General features: G+C 53.4%; 1 protein-coding gene across 6 annotated transcripts in view; it reads left to right on the top strand.

Moving 5' to 3' along the window:
• LOC144729790 (uncharacterized) overlaps window positions 1-17,136 on the top strand; it is a 283,970-nt gene that overhangs the window by 234,742 nt on the left and 32,092 nt on the right. For 5 of the 6 annotated variants that reach the window (XM_078610337.1, XM_078610329.1, XM_078610321.1 and 2 more), the window contains 8 exons: window positions 969-1,013; window positions 8,664-8,681; window positions 11,010-11,147; window positions 11,354-11,419; window positions 13,418-13,462; window positions 13,933-13,986; window positions 14,469-14,504; window positions 16,106-16,204. In XM_078610337.1, coding sequence (XP_078466463.1) covers window positions 969-1,013; window positions 8,664-8,681; window positions 11,010-11,147; window positions 11,354-11,419; window positions 13,418-13,462; window positions 13,933-13,986; window positions 14,469-14,504; window positions 16,106-16,204 — 501 coding nt within the window. The remainder of the gene's footprint in view (window positions 1-968; window positions 1,014-8,663; window positions 8,682-11,009; window positions 11,148-11,353; window positions 11,420-13,417; window positions 13,463-13,932; window positions 13,987-14,468; window positions 14,505-16,105; window positions 16,205-17,136) is intronic. The other variant, XM_078610312.1, reaches the window with a different exon arrangement.

Here is a 17,136-nt window from a genome sequence, read left to right as displayed (position 1 = left end):
GCCTCACACAGTGGAAGTTGTCAGGGGTTTAGGCTGAGAGCTCATCTTAAAACAGTCTTTCAGATGAGAGTCATCATTTCACCCCTGTAGTAAAACACATCAGAATGCAGAGCTTCTGTGATTTCAAGCAGACATTTACCTGGGATGTGGTTTAGTTGGGAGTAACATAGGCTCTTTATCCCTCTAGCACAGTAACATGAGTACCAGCTAGTAGCATATAAATAGGCTGATCCTTGCCATAGGAATGGGGAATTTTCGCAGTTGAGTGCAGCCAAAAAGAATTTGGTCTTGAAGAAATTTCACTAACAAAAAATGTGATGTGAAAATCTATATGTTTTGTGACAAGGCCATGAGTAGAATTTTTTAATCCATTTATGAAACGCTGGTATTTCCCACCAAAAGTATTCAGACACTGCCACACTGGCAATGTGTAACTCCAAGCCCCTTGACTTCAAAGGTGACCTGGAGAAGCATTTGAAAACTGTTTATTTTTTTAAATAAAAAAAATATTTCCCATTCTTGCAACGCTCACAGGCACTGGGACAGCCAAGAGGACTGCATCGCTGTTTAGTCTCATGGAGTTTTATCTTTCAACTGTTTTCCCCCTGCAAGACGAGAGCACTGTGCACCAGCCAGCCAGCCTAGCCCAGCACACACACGCGTGGCCTTGGGGGCCCTGCAGGTGCTGGTGTCATGTGGGTCGGTGTGCCCTCCGCCCAGCGCTCTGGATTGCACGTCCAACCGCACCGCGTGACGGGGCACCCGAGCCAGAGGGCAGGCTTCCTCCTGGGCCTAGGACTCACTGGATGGGCGAATTCCCAGGGGCCAGGTGGCCCAGTCCAACCCTACCAGCGGCTGAGAACGTCCGCCGTTGTTGCCAATAGGTTCGTAGACACTTGCTCCATCGATTTTCGTTCCTCGTTTGTTTACGTGTTATTCTGTGGGTGTTTTTTTTTCTGGCTGTGCAGGGTGACAGGGGACAGATGGGCGTGTACGGACTCCCTGGGTTGCAGGTAAAAAAAAACGAGCGGTGCCCTCCAGGGTATGCACTGAGAGAGCGCGACCAACGTCACCCACGCACACCACCGTGTCCAGTGGTGCACTTGGGTGTAGCCTGCTCAGTTACTTCCCACGATGTGTCCTCACTGAGAAACTCTACTAATTATGTATTGAGTTATTCGCTCCCATTGACTGTGGAAATGCCCTTGTAGCCACATATTTCCTTTGCCCAAAGTGGTCCCTTCGTCTCTGTCTATGATGCTGTCTCTGCCACTGTCTCTGTCTTTATGTCTCCTGCCCCTGACTTGATCTCTGTGTCTCCATTCATCATTGTCTATCCCTCTCTCGCTGTCTTCATCTGTTTCTGTTCGCCTGTGTACCTGGGATTTTTGTGTGTGCGAATGTCTGTGTGGATTTGGTGCGGTCCTGCATGTAGGTGTGCGTGTGCATGCATTTGTGCATTTGTGCGTGTCTCGGTGCATGTGTAATAAACGACTGGACCACGATGTCTGTCCCAGTGTCCTTTATTATTCGGTTCGTGCTGTACACCCACACGGCTGTCTTTACTCTGTAGCTTCTCCACGGTGCTGACTCCAATGTCGGCCCGATCCACAACAGCAGCTCCGCTGCTGTTTCTCTCACACAGCCCCCCTTGGCTGTACTCTCTGCTGCTCTTCTCCCTCCGCAGCTCTCACAGCTTCTTGCTCTCTCTCTCTCTCTCCGCAGCTCCTCCTGGCAGCCACACCGCTGCCTCTAACAAGCAGCCCCCTCTCTCTCTCTCTCCGCAGCTCCTCCTGGCAGCCACACCGCTGCCTCTAACACGCAGCCCTCCTGGCTGTCTCCTCCCCAGCTGCACACCACTCCGCAGCTTCCTCTTATCTTCGGGGTTGGCTCCCGATCGCCGTCGGCGCCCCCCCTCTCCACACTTGCCCGCGTGGCCTCACTCTTTTCCGCTCACACCCCGACTACCTTCCCCTTCCGGTTTACCCGCTTAAAGCCCCGAACCTTACCCCCACGTCACATGACTCCACCCCCCGTGACGTCACCTCCGGAAGGTCGCTTACGCCCGCATTACACCACCCTCCCCCGTAGAAAAATCCCAGCCGACCTCGGCTGACCAATAGCAAATCGTAATGCGGCGAACCGAGCTTCCCCCCCTAAAGGACACTAAGCATATAATGTAACAGCAAGAACAACAACAACGCAATCAACATCAACGATCGTACAAAAGCATGCAATAAATACAACTGTAAGAAAAAAATAACAAGACAGCAACAATCAACGAAACGTAAGCGATTTGGAACGTGTGCGGGTCGCCGGCCCGTCCCGGACGGTCGGCGGCCCACTCGCAGAACGGGAACGCGATGAAAGTCGAGGAACGACAGGGGGTAATCCCCCTGTCGCAGCTGGAAGTCCACCGCCGTCCCGTGTCTCTAAAGAGTTAGTCTTGGGCTTGTCCTGTGACCGTGCCCGCAGCTGGGTCGGAAGGGCTGCAGGGCTCGAAGGTCCCGCAGACCTGGCAGGCGTCCTCCGAGCAGGGCCCCTCGTCCCCCGCAATGTCACGGCCGGCCTGTCTGGAACAGGTACGACAGGCGCTCTAGCGAGATCAATGGACGCAGGCAGGGGAGAGTCAGCAGCAACAGACCCCGGCAAGGCAATATTGGGGGATGACGCATCATGTAAGGGAGCAACATATGGTTTCAAGCGCGACGTATGCACAACCCAGCGACGAGACCCAATCTGGACGCGTGCTGTCTGTGGGTTGGGAACCGCAATGAGGCGTACGGGACCATGCCAGGGTTTGTGCAATTTCGGCGAGGTCCCCGGACGTACCTGTGGACAATGAAGCCAGGCTAGGTCCCCAACCTTCCAAGGGCACTCCCCCTCAGACCGTCGCGCATATCGCTCGTTCCGGGCCTGGGCTTTGGCCGTAGCCACGCGGGCATTCTCCCGCGCCTCCGTGACTCGGCGAACCGTGTCCTGGATGTATTCAGGAAGTGGTTTCCGAGGTCCCTTCACCCCAGTTCCCAATTGCACATCCACCGGCGGCACGTTTTCCCGACCATACATAAGGTAAAACGGCGAATATCCTGTAGCCGCATGAGGCGTCATCCTGTACGCCGAAAGCACCCCGGGGATGTGCAGATCCCAATCTGATTGTTGTTCACTCACGGTATGGCAAAGCATGGCAGACAATGTCCTGTTCAGCCGTTCAACCATACCATCCGTCTGCGGATGGTATGGGGATGTCCGTACTTTCTTAGTCCCAAGGCCCGCGCACACTTCCGCCAATAATTTAGAAGAGAAATTCCTGCCCTGGTCCGTGAGGAGTCTCTCAGGCGCCCCCTTATCCATAATATACCCAAACAAAAAGGCGTCGGTAATGGCCGCGGCCGACTGATCGGGCAACGGCCAGGCCATCGGCCAACGGGAGAGGTACTCAACCCCTACCAGCAAATATTTATTACCCCTCGCCGATGGTGGAAAAGGTCCCAATATGTCCAGTGCTACCAACTCATTGACTCGAGACACCTGAATCGACTGGAGAGGCGGCACGTAAGGATGTTTCGGCGGCTTACGTTGTGCACACGCAGGGCACGCGCGCACGTGCCCTACGACATCTGTCGCCATGCCGTGCCAAAAATAATGACGTTGCAACGTCAACAAGGTCTTCTGCACCCCTAAATGTAAGAGAGTGTCACAATGGAGGGTTCTAATCAACTCGAACCGCAAGGACGTTGGTACCACCAGGCGCCAACGTTCCTGGAACCCCTCCCGCCACATAAGCAGACCATCTCGGAGAGCGGTTTGCGGCCCCACAGCCGTACTCGGACTCCCATTGTCCTTAGCAGACCGCTTCCGCAAGGACACCAATGACTCATCCATCATCTGTTCCCGGATCCAGACAGACCGCGGCAGATTCAAAACCCCGTCAGCCGGTCCCGGTTCCATCGGAGTGTCCGACTTCTCGACGGCCAGCGTGAGCGGCTGAGGGGGGTTTGGAATTGGCGAACACCTATGCGTCCCCGACTCACATTTACAAGGGCCGCGCCGCGGTAATCTGGAAAGTGCGTCAGCGTTCGCATGGCGCACACCCTTCCGATGTTGAATTTGGAAGGAAAATTCCTGTAGCGTGTCCAACCAACGTGCCAACTGTCCGGATGGCTGGTCAATTTTAAGGGCATATTGCAAGGCCGCATGATCCGTACGCACAATAAAAGAACGACCGTAGAGGTATGGTCGAAATTGCCGTAGGAAAAAAACAACCGCCAATAGTTCTCTGCGAGTGACACAGTAGCGGGTTTCCGCAGGAGACAAGACTCGGCTACCATACGCCACGACACGCTCTACACCCCCTTTAGACTGTGATAACACCGCCCCAATACCTGTGTCACTCGCGTCCGTATCAAGAATGAATGGGTGATCGAAATCGGGATAATCCAATGTTGGGGCCGTGGCCAATAGATCACGCAGACTCCGAAAGGCCGCCTCCTCCGGCTGTCCCCAAACAAACTTCCGTCCTTTACCCGTAAGGAGATGCAAAGGCCTCGCAATCGTCGCAAAACCCGGCACGAATCTTCGGTAATACGAGGCAAATCCCAAAAACCGCCGAACATCCCCCACGGTGGCCGGAGTCGGCCAATCCCGGACGCACGCCGTCTTTTCCGGATCCGTGGACACTCCCTCAGCGCTCACAATGTGCCCCAAATAACGGACGGACCGTTGCAGTAGGTGACATTTCTTTGGTTTGAATTTCAATTTGGCAGAACGCATCCTCGTAAACACTGTCTCCAGCCGCGTCAAATGTTCATCGAATGTGCGGCTGAAGACAATGATATCGTCCAAATATATAAGACATGTCTCCCACTGCAACCCCGTCAAAACGAGCTCCATCAATCTTTGAAATGTAGCAGGGGCCGCATTCAATCCCATCGGGAGACAGTTGAATTGAAATAACCCCTGAGGCGTACGGAATGCGGTTTTCTCCCGTGAGGACTCGTCAAGGGGAAGCTGCCAAAATCCCGAAGAGAGGTCCAGTGTGGAAAAGAACTTAGCCCCCGACAATGCGTCGAGGGAGTCATCCATACGCGGCAGAGGGTACGCATCTGCCACCGATATCTTATTCAATTTGCGGAAATCAACACAAAATCGCAATTTGCCATCCTTCTTCTTAACCAAGACGACTGGAGCGCCCCATGGGCTGTTAGATGGCGATATAATGTCCGCAGCCAACATGTCTTCCACTGCCCCCCGTACGTGTTCTCGCTCCGCAGGACTCATCCGATGCGAATTTAATCGAATAGGGGCAGCATCGCCCGTCTCAATGTGATGGTAAAGCAAGGAAGTGCGGCCCAAATCCAAATCATCGGAGCTGAACACATCGGAATATGTCAACAACAATTTACGCAGCGCACCACGTTGCTCCATGGACAGGGAATAATTTTCGTCACATAATTGAGCAACCCAACGATCATCCGAACTCCTTGGCTCGGAAACCCCAGCAACAACTCCCCGGCTATGTGGACAATCATGGGTCGCAAACGCCGTAGTGGCATGTGCCACAACCGTACCGGCCGGGACACGGACGTTTTCTCCCCCCGCATTAAGCACCTGTAAAAACGGTAATTGATCCGGCCGGACGATGGTCTGTGCCCCCACTAACGCCAACCCAGTTGTTATCGTGGCGGACGGTGACAACAAGACCCCTACTGCTCCTAGCCGATCAGGCAGGGGCTTCCGATACCGCAAGGGTATAAGCATCTGTGTACCAGGTGGGATGTCCACAGATGCGACGGACAGCGCCTGCACTTGTACGGCCGAAGCAGGTCGCCCCCAGGGCGACGGCAGAAACGAGATTTGACGGCCCCCCGGCAGTTCAATACAATTCTCATTGATTTTGATCAAAATGGGCATCTTAGCCAAAAAATCGGTGCCTAACAAACAAGGAACCGCCAAAGATCTCGATATCAACACAACACCCGAGGCCGACACATCCCCAATAGATATCTTAGCATCCACCTGACCCACGATGCCCATGCTACCCCCGTTCGCAGCGACGCACGACCCATAAACCGGACGCACAGCCCCCGACGGAATGCCCAACAGATGGAAAATGACATCCGATATAATAGTCGCAGACGCCCCCGAGTCGACCAAAATGCGCACGTCCACACCTTGTATGGACCCCGGTACAGTGGACGAACCCGTAGCGGCCGCGACAACTCTCCGTGCCAATTTGCGCCACTGCGTAACTGAATGACAAGGCCCCGTCGATGGCCTTTCTTTAACAACAACAATAGGATCGCGCAACACAGGTGGTGGGTGAGGTGGAAAGCCTTGCCGAGTGTCTGGTGCGTGCCGACATGCCTGTTTCGGAGGATCTTTAGCCGACTTGACCGGTGCCGAGGCCTCCTGCTGCGGCGGAGCCGGGAAGCGGGCCCAGCAGTCTCTGGCGTAGTGGCCCCTACGCCCGCAGCGGAAACATTCGGCCTCGTTGCGCCGAAGCGCAGGCCTCGCCTCCTGACGGCCCCGTTCTGGTAGCACCGCGCGCGGTCTCGGCCCGCCGCGTCCCGTCCATGGAGCGGAGGCGGCCGTCAGTTGTTGAGGGCCCCGGTCATCCGGAACATAGACGGCCTGCGCAGGGTTCCATCCCAGCGCATCCCCATCTTTGACGGGCCCCCCCGTCCACGCCGTCACTTGTTTCCAGCGACGGAGGTTGAATTGCGCATCGAGACACTTAGCAGCCATCCGGGAAGTTAGCTTCTCATGCCCACACACAGGCATGGGGATCCCTAGATCCCGAGACAGCTCCAACATTTTCCCTAATATGAGAGGCTCAAGCAGGTCCTGTGGCGTCTCAGGATAAGCTGCCATGGCCAGCTCCAGCACCGCACCCCTGAACGCCACGGGCGACTCCTCTGGTGCTCGTTGTCGTTGAGCGAATCGCCGATGCGCATCATCTGGTGGCTCATAAGCATCGGCCATTTCTTGAAAAACACCACATAAAGTTGCCTTCTTATCGGTCGCTATGGAACGGAAGAATCGGACAGATTCGTCGTCCAGAAGAGTCGGCAACACCTCCAAAGCCTCCGCATCGGTCCATCTTGCTGTGCGTACCGCCGCCAAGAAGCGGCAGGCGAACGCGCTCCAGTCCCCACCGACGGAAAACTCTTTAACTGTTGTAAGGTGGCGACTCCGACTCCTCTTCCCGCCGTCTTCCAATGGTGGTGGTTGTGATGGCAAATTCAAAATGGCGTCGGCCCGCGGCGTGGCCAAGATGGCGGTTTGGCGCCACGGAGCGCGCAAAATGGCGGCCTCTTGCCGCGTGGGCAATGGCGGCGGCAGGACAGGCAACGTGGCGGCCCGCGGAGCACCACTTGCATCATCCATCGTCCCTGGCGCGACGAGATGGCATAGATGCGCCAGGACGTCCTGAAGTGCCTCCAGTTGTACCGCCATCGCTTGCCATCGTTGATCCGCGTCTGATGATGTCGACGGACCCGCCACCGCGCCAACATCCTCCACTCCCGTTCCCGTGGTCGCCTCTGCCTGGCTCTCCTCCACCACCCCAACAGGATCCGTGGTTGGAGGGAGTTCGTCGTCGTCGGACGAAGAAGCCGATGCAGGCGCCGGATTAACTTTCTTCCTCACTTGTTTCGACATGCCGTTGCACTTCCGACACCAGTGTAATAAACGACTGGACCACGATGTCTGTCCCAGTGTCCTTTATTATTCGGTTCGTGCTGTACACCCACACGGCTGTCTTTACTCTGTAGCTTCTCCACGGTGCTGACTCCAATGTCGGCCCGATCCACAACAGCAGCTCCGCTGCTGTTTCTCTCACACAGCCCCCCTTGGCTGTACTCTCTGCTGCTCTTCTCCCTCCGCAGCTCTCACAGCTTCTTGCTCTCTCTCTCTCTCTCCGCAGCTCCTCCTGGCAGCCACACCGCTGCCTCTAACAAGCAGCCCCCTCTCTCTCTCTCTCCGCAGCTCCTCCTGGCAGCCACACCGCTGCCTCTAACACGCAGCCCTCCTGGCTGTCTCCTCCCCAGCTGCACACCACTCCGCAGCTTCCTCTTATCTTCGGGGTTGGCTCCCGATCGCCGTCGGCGCCCCCCCTCTCCACACTTGCCCGCGTGGCCTCACTCTTTTCCGCTCACACCCCGACTACCTTCCCCTTCCGGTTTACCCGCTTAAAGCCCCGAACCTTACCCCCACGTCACATGACTCCACCCCCCGTGACGTCACCTCCGGAAGGTCGCTTACGCCCGCATTACACATGTATGTGTGCGTGTCTCGGTGCGCATCTGTTTGCGTGTGCGTGCGTCTACGTGCATGCTTGCGCGTGTACGTGCATGCTGTGTGAGTCCGAGTGTGCGTGTGTGCACGTCGTGTGAGTCCGTGTGCGCGTGCATGCTGTCTGTGTGCGCGTGTGTGTGCATGCTGTGTGTGTGCGTGCTGTCTGTGTGCGCGTGTGTGTGCATGCTGTGTGTGTGCATGCTGTGTGTGTGCATGCTGTGTGTGTGCATGCTGTGTGTGTGCACGCTGTGTGTGTGCATGCTGTGTGTGTGTGTGCATACTGTGTGTGTGCGTGCGCCTGGATTTTGTTCTTCATTTCCCAGCCTGATCTCTCCACTTCCTTTCCCCCATGGTCCCTGTCGCAGCGTCCGTCGGCACCACAGGTACCACCACGCACCGCCCCCTCCCCCTGCCCCCCCCACCCTCTCCTCGCTGTGCCTTCGTGTCTCTCGGAAATCCCCATTTCACTCTTGCCGCCAAACTTTCGCCGTGTGGATTTCAAATGAGCAAAATGGGCGGGTGACAATGAGCCCTTTGTGTTAGAGAATAGATAATGTAAACACATTTTCAGGGGCATTGTTTTGCATTCACAGAGTACTTTTGCGGTCAATTAAGAATGGGTGTTCTGTAAGTTGACTAGTCTCTGTCATTGCAATGTGGAATTTCCACCACTGGCTCAGGCCGATCATTGGAGATGAACTTGCTGATTTGAGCAGAGACGCCCTTTGTGCAAGGCACCATGCTGTGAATATCTTGGACCTCCTGTGAATTCTAAATGGCAAATTGTACCCATTTATGGCACTGCGTGGCGCAGTGGGCACACTCGTTGCCTTACAGCGGAAACTCCTGGGTTCGATTCCCAACTCGGGCGCCTTTTTAAACTAAAACAAACCATTTTGTTTGCTTGGAATTGTACGTTCTCCCTCCTCCCATGTGTTCCCTCTGAGTTCTCTGTTATCCTGCTATAGCTGAAGAGTAAATAAATCAAGCATACACAACACGTAACTGGTGTTGGCCAAAACATCCCAATTAAAAATGTTTTTACCTGCATATGACTCAATTGTGATCACGCACAGCGACAACATCCCCCACGTACTGCGAAAAACCTGGCAGGACCCTCCTGAAAGCGAGTCGTGAGGCTCTGCGAGGCACGTTCCTGGGTAAACGAGCGTGGTTGGCAATAGCACCGAGAGTACTCGGCAATGCGGCACGGATGTGACGAAGCTGTCCTTCGCAAGCACAGCGCTCTGTAGGGACATCGGACGTGACGCCCCCGCGGAGTGTGGCTGCATACGGTGGCTTAAAGAAGTTCCGACGTGCGGAACTACGTGTTTCAGTTCACTGGCTAGGTGATGAAATACAACGAGCGCTATGGTGTAGAGTTTTGATGAGGGAATTCTTCTAGGAAGGATGGTGGTGGGAGTCAGGTTTTAGATATGCATCCGTAAGGGTGGCTTTCCTGTAGACAGAGTGTCCCATTGAGCCTTCTGGTCTCTTTTCGATGAAAACATCCAAGAATGGTAACTTGCCATCCTTTTCCATCTCCATGGTGAATTTGATGGCTGGGTGTACGGCCATGTGGCCAGATGACGAACGTGTCATCTACGTACCTCTTCCACAAGGATGGATGTAGAGTGGATGCCTTGTTGGCATGTCTCAAAATTTTCCATGAAAACATTGGCTACAACTGGAGATAAGGGAGAACCCATTGGGTTACCTTCAACTTGTTTATATAATGTTCCATTCCAGGTGAAGTAAGTGTTGGTGAGGCAGTGTCTCACCAGGGCTGGTACATCAGCATTCAGTCCTTGTTGGACCAAGTCTTCAATGATTGCAATGGTGTCAGGCACAGAAACTTTGGTAAACAAAGAGACTACATCGAAACGAACGAGCAAATCACCTGGAGATAGTGAGTAGAGACCCAGGGAAATGTGAGCCAACAAAGACATACACGGATAGAAGACGTATGAGGGGTTGTGATGTGATTGGGCAAAAGGGAAGTTAAGTTATTAGGGGGAAATATGCGAGTTTAAGGGTGTAAGTTGGAATGAGAGGGTCAGTGAGCAGGGAAAAAAATACATCTACAATTTAGCGGAGGTGATCATGAAAGCATGGTCATAGAGAAGCAGCCATGGCCAGAGGCTTTGAGCAAGAGAATGGAGTTGGGCATTGCGGATGGCCATGGGAAGGGAGTTCCAGATGACAATTGCACGCGGCGAACAGAAGAGACGACCTTCCTGCGAGTGGAAGTTGTCTGGGTGTTGACTGGAGGCCTGCAGCAGGCTGCACATGGACGAGAGAGGCAGGCAGGGGCGAGCCCAAGAAACAACTTGAAGGCGACGAGGGTGATCTTGTAGTTTGTGAGAGGTTGGATTGGGATACCAGAGGATGTATCTGAGGTTTGGGTTGATGTCACATTTACAGATACGCGTGAAAGTCTTTGCAGCAACGTTGTGCATGACGAAAGCCATGGTTGAGTCACAGGGGAGCTTATCGATCGTCCTGGCACAACTCTATTGCAGCGCAGACATTTCGTGTTGTTTTTCATTCAGCTGCACAGATTCTTGTTCTAGAAATGAGGGGGGGGGCATTGGAAAGGAATATGCTGCAGGATTTCGGTTTGTTCCTGTTGGAGATTTTTCCTGGCGCGCCGTGTGGATGCTGTACCGCTATTGACGTCTCACGCTCTGGGTGTTTGACTGTGCCGGCAGGGAGAGAAGGGAGACGCGGGCCCAGAAGGGCCTCAGGGCCCGCAGGGCCCACAGGGAATCTCCGGCGTCACCGGGCCACCCGGTCCCCCGGGGCCCCCCGGCCCACCCTCATCTGCCATCAGATACAACTCCGACTTCGTGAGTCCTACCACACGAAGGGTACCCACTGACGTCTAATCGCTCGTGTGCTTTGGCGGAGTAACTCGGCTCATGCTACTGTGGAACGTGGAATGGATAGACCTGCCCATAGGCCTCCACATTTGCGTGTCATTTGTCTTTTGTTTTACCACGTGCATCGTCATACCGCGTGCGTCGTCACACCACGTGCGTCGTCTCGCCCGCAGAGCGACATGGAGGGCTCGGCTTTCGGCGACGGGGAGCCGGGCACCGTTGGCAAACCTGGGCCCAAGGTGAGCGGTGCCACACGGAGCCCTCGCGTGTGCGCTGCCTGTGTGCTCGCGTCGCGACGACACGTCGACAGCCCTGTCGTACCCTTTGCACAGTATTGCCATATGGGTGCTGGTTTAAGAGGTTGGTGCCAGAAGCATGTGGCACTACTTGAGCGTATTGGCACAGGAGACAGAGAGGAAAGTGGAAACAAATGACGAAATGGGCAGCGGACACCTAAGGGATATCTGCCCATGGATCGTGATGATGTGATGATTCAATAAGTTACATTATTAGTTTGAGAAATGCTTTTTCGGAGACAGTTACAGCTTGGCTCTCGTTTACCACAGTGATTTTATAAGCGCATCAAAGGTTTGTTTAACTGTTTCTTACGCAACCGCCAGCGTGTGTGCTCGAAGCATCATGAAACGTAAAGTGACAATGACTTGTAAAGTCACAATGATTAGAAGACTCGTGGCAGGCCCGCCGAGTGAACTGCAGGTGAATAACTTTTTGAATAAACTATTTATTCCCACGGGAGGTGCAGAAACGACGATGAACAATGCAACAACAGCAACGTGAAATATTTAAGAAACTGATGTTGCAAAAATTTCCGAATCATGGGAATTGACATTGTACCGTATCGTATTGTGAAAAATGCAATCAAGTCAACCCTACTATGGACACACGCACTTCATATTCACTCTCCCTGGGCTTCAAAGATAAACGTCCCCATATAGCCTCAAACGCCTTTTGGGGCAAGTGCTGTTAGCGAGCGCCTATGAAGGCCAGCATGGTACACGAGGGGGTGGGTGGCCAGCACCACACGCCGACCACCTTTGTCTCCCCAGTGGCGATGTTTACACACCGTTCCAATTGCTCATTTGAGGCTGAGTCGACCTAGGGGATACCCAGGACCAGTTCAGATGATTATCGCTACTCTACCACACCCCGCACACACGCACACATACCTGCATATGCATATACACGCATACAAAGTGTACATAGCTTACACGAGCACCGGCATTAGCACACGCGTGTACACACGCGACACCGAGACTGGTAACAGCAGGCTTCACGCAGCCGCAGCAACTTCTAAAGTCGCCGGTGGTTGTCGCCTGTGGGAGCACCGTTGACACTAACTAATCGACAGGGATTGAATTCACCTGGAGAACAAACGAGCGGTGAGGCGGTTTAACAGCTCACGCTGCCACTGCCGCCGTTACAAACCAGTTCGCCATAGGCAGCGAGCGCTGCCAGGCGTGGTTTGAGGTCAGGTTGCCGGGTGGCTCAGTGGGGCTGATATTCGCTCCAGCGTTGAGCTGGCATTGCACAGAATGCCATGTTCAAACTCAAGTACGTATGTTTCTTGAACTTCTTTCGCACCGTACGTAGCTATCCGTGCTAATCGGAGGTGGGGGGGAGGGATGACACAGTAAACACAAAAGCAGTTCTTAAGTAATGAGTTTTCAATCGAGATTTCAAAGTGCATAAATCCAGTGGTTTCCTAATGTCAGAAGGAAGAGCGTTCCAGACGTCCGCAGAAGCGCATCTGAGAGCGCACGATGCCTTCTTTGTACGATGGTTAGCCAAAAGCCGCTGCGATGATAACCGGAGTTTGCGTGATGGTCAATGCCCCTTGACGAGATCAGCAAGGTATCGTGGTGCACACGTGGCAAGCGCTGAACCACAACACCTTGCTGATCTCGTGCAGCGAGTTCATGGTCTCAGCTCAGTCGCCAATGACGTTTGGTATATTCTCGATGGTTAATTAGTATTTTCACCAGAGTGGGTGAACTATAAAAAAAAAATCGGTTTCAGTGTCACGTAGCGAGCACATGCATCACAGACATGATGCACCGCCTCGTGTTAACGAGAGGCAACTGAAACACGTGGGGGGGGGGGGGGGGGGATAACTGACCAACATTATTCGTGGCTTCCAGCGCGGCTGCAAACACTTCATTATAGGTGCACACATTGCCCACGTTGCTGCACTTGCTGATGCGGGCTTCTCTCGACAGGGCATGACAGGAGATCCAGGTGCAGACGGAACGCCGGGACTGCCGGTACGCTGCGTGGCTCGCTCATCTCCTCACGGGATCCGTGGCCCTCGGGGGAGTGGGGGGGGCCTTGTTAGGCACATGTCAATCAAATCTGTCTCCTCAGCGAGCCTTCAGCTCGACGCATCTCTCCTAACTCAAACGAGCACTGGGAGGGCGGCATCTCCCTTGGCGGCCTCGGCCCGAGGCTGGAAATTACACATTTCTGTGATGGGGGAGCGTGTTTTGTTCGTAGCGCTGCCACTTGCTGATGTCCCAGTAAATGGTATTTTCTCTGGCGACGCCCTCTCACGGAGGTAAAGGGCCCGAGGCAATCCCTCGCCAGAATCCTTCACCGGCGATCCCTTGACGGTGAGGGATTGTATGTACGTACATTTGATCAGAGTCTGAGACGGTGAGTCGTGCTCGCCGTGTCAGCCCCCCACGTTGATTGGTGCTGATTTTCTCGTCGCCCGCTTGAATTCCTTTTTTTCCAGGGACCTCCGGGGCCTTCAGGCTCCGTCGGACTCGCAGGGCACCCCGGGCCCCAGGTGAGTCTCACCTTCGGCTGCCAAGGCTCCGCGCAAAATCGACACCAGCGAACACATTGCTCGTGCGGCCACGATTCACAGGGTTGTTGATTCCATTCAGTGATTAAAAAAAAATATTTTTTTTATCATTTGCTAGGACTTGTTTTATCTCATTATTGCACCACCGTTTAGCACGGTTGGCGACGTACGGTGCAAAACAAGTTCAACGTACATACATACAAGGAATAGACCTGCCCATAGACTTTTACCTCAGTGGGCTCCCACGTCGTGAACGCAAACGCACACAACAACGTCACCACCACGTTTTCCTCTCGCAGTTTTAGAGAGAACAGTTTTTCGCAACCACCTACACAGTTCTTCAAATTCCTGCAAGCATCGTTTGCACCTAAAGTCGTCACAGCTATTTTGGGTATTGTCATTTGTGCATAAACTGTGTTTGTCATGGCAACATGTTTATGGATAATTGGTTCCCTTCGTTGCAGGGCCCGATGGGTGCCAAGGGGGAGATGGGTCTACAGGTGAGTCACGTCTGCTCTGAGAGTCGATTTTTGCAGAGCAGGAGAAGACCCATAATGAACCTGCGGAATGTAGAAAGTCACAGAGTTCACTGCGTATTGACGGTAGATGCGTTCCTTGACAACGCCTATTGGGGCCATGGTAATGTCACTTCCCCGCATGACTGCTCGTACCACCGACACCAAACGTCTGCCACCACCGTGATACCGGCTGCAAATGCCATCAGGATAGAAGTCCGGCTTGGCACATTGCACCCATTGGGGCACCACAGTGGCGAGATGTTAACTACCTCGCGTGGTGTGCAGGTGGTCGTGGGTTCCATCCCGACCCTGACGCCTGCTGTATATATAGAGTTTGCATGTTCTTCCTGTGGTCACGTGGATATTTCTCCAGGTCCTCCGGTTTTTCCCTCCGCATTTAGAAACATGCGTTTATAGTATTTGGCAGCGATACATTTCCACATGATAAGCTACTTCGTTGAGCTATCATTAGTTGTCAGGTCGCTTCTGAAAGAGAGCTGCATATAAAAATAGTTTGTAGTTTAATGCTCCTACGCAGGGATTGTCCCCATAGGCAGCACACAGTCTGCAACACATCCCAGCCACCTGTGGACTTTCACTCTAAAATTGAATCGCTACTTTCTGCTCGATCAACACGTCCACTTCAGCCGGCATGCGAACGACTACCAAAGCAGTAACGTCCACCGCGAAGGCAGATACCCCGCGCTCATTTGTCAGCAAGGTTGACTTTTAACACGAATTAATGTCGCTGCACACCGACAGAGATCGTACCAGCTATGATGTTGCAAGTTTTTTAAAAGGACCATTACCTCATGAATTTACAGGGTGCTTCCAAAAAAGGGACCCAATTTCAAAGCAGTATATTTCACGATGGCAACATGTTACAATTACACAAAAAGTTAAAAACGGTTGAATGAGTTATCAAGTTTTACTAATCATTTTATAAATGCTCTATGTGCCCTCCACCTGCTGTACGGACAACATCTAGATGATAGGTGAATTCGTCCCAAACGCCTCTCAAAGTGACTTCTTCCACTGAAGTCACCGCTGCCGTGATTCTGTTTTTGAGGTCATCCAGATTAGTCGCTAATGATGGCACAAAAACACGGTCTTTGACGTATCCCCACAAGAAAAAGTCGCAGGGTGTGGTGATGTCTGGGGATCTTAGGGGCCAAGAGTGTAGCGCCAAGTCTTGGGGTCCCGTGCGACCTATCCAACGTTGAGGCAGTGTGTCTTGCGAATGACTGAGGCTAGGGGCTGTTTGTGCGCTGGGAGAGGCATCTTGCGGTAATCATTTGAAACTCTATGCCCCGCCCTTTCAAGTGGTAAGAGTTTCATTCATGGGTGGTTCGTGGTTGCAGAGATATAGCGATTTCACATCGGGTCCATCTTTTTAAAACACCCTTTATATCTACAGTATATAACAATAATTTCCACAAGCGTTCTTAATGTTTTACCGAAAAATGCAATCTCCGTATGACGGTGCATTTTTTGTTACATTTGGTAATGAGCAGGCAGGAGGGGAGTGGAGAATGCAACTGTGATGCAGGCTCGATGGACGGGGTGCTGCTGTGTGCCTACAGGGACGACCGGGGTTGGACGGCGTCGGCATTCAGGGACCGCCCGGCCTACCCGGTCCGCCTGGGCCCCCTTCCTTCTTCCATGGACCAACCTACGATGTGGTGAGTGGCAGCGGACACCCGCGTCAAGCCTCGGCCTGAGAGATTTGATGGTGTAATCACACACTCACACACAAGACAAAGATCCCCCGTATAGCCTTAACAGACTGTAAGGGCAAGTGCTGTTAGTGAGCACCTATGAAGGCCGAAACGGTCCACGAGGGGGTGGGTGGCCAGCACCACGCCCGACCGCCTTTGTCTCCCCAGTGGCGATGTTTACACATCGCACCAGGTACTCATTTGTAATTGGGAACAGCAGAACCTAAATTGAGGTGTGTTCTGTGTGTGGTGATCATGGGGACTCAGTGAAGCTGGAGTATAAATATTGGGAGTTTTAATAAACCGTTGGCAGCATCCTTAACCCCCAAGTATTCGTAGACATTGTCCCCTGTTCAGAACCAGAATGCAATGGAGCAAAGGCCCAACCCTGCGCGAGAGATGTCAGCTGAATTATGTGAGGTACACCTTTCCTGCCAGAAATCTCAGCAGTGTTTTGAGGAGCTTCGTTGTGGATTACCCAAAATATAACGATTGAAAGACGCTATGAAGTGAGAGAACAGAAAATGAAACTATAGGTCCCGCTTGGGCCCTGTTGTCTTTCTTGTTGAAAATATGGACTGTACTCAACTGGCACCTTCCTGACAGCTGAGGCTGGATTTCTAATCTACAAATAGGCTCACTCTTATCACGTTCCCACGACCAATGTGAACCATGCTTGTCCATTGTTTGAACCGGGCTGGAGCGCACCTGTCCCAAGCTAGCTGGCCCAAGGGGTTCCCAGACTCGGCTGGAGAAGCACATCGCTGCCTTCTACCCAGGCCGACCCTGGCACCGACCGCGATGGCTCAGGGTCGTCACAGACGCGAGATGCGTGCGTCGTGACGTTGCTCGCTTGGTGACACTTTGCAGCGGTTCTGTTAAAATCACATGGGCGC

The sequence above is a fragment of the Lampetra planeri genome, chromosome 2 (genome assembly GCF_965212315.1).
Source record: "Lampetra planeri chromosome 2, kcLamPlan1.2.h2, whole genome shotgun sequence".
Classification (NCBI taxonomy): Eukaryota; Metazoa; Chordata; class Hyperoartia; order Petromyzontiformes; family Petromyzontidae; genus Lampetra; species Lampetra planeri.
The sequence above is the reverse complement of the archived record's forward strand: the minus strand, read 5'-3'. Positions and strand labels throughout refer to the sequence as shown.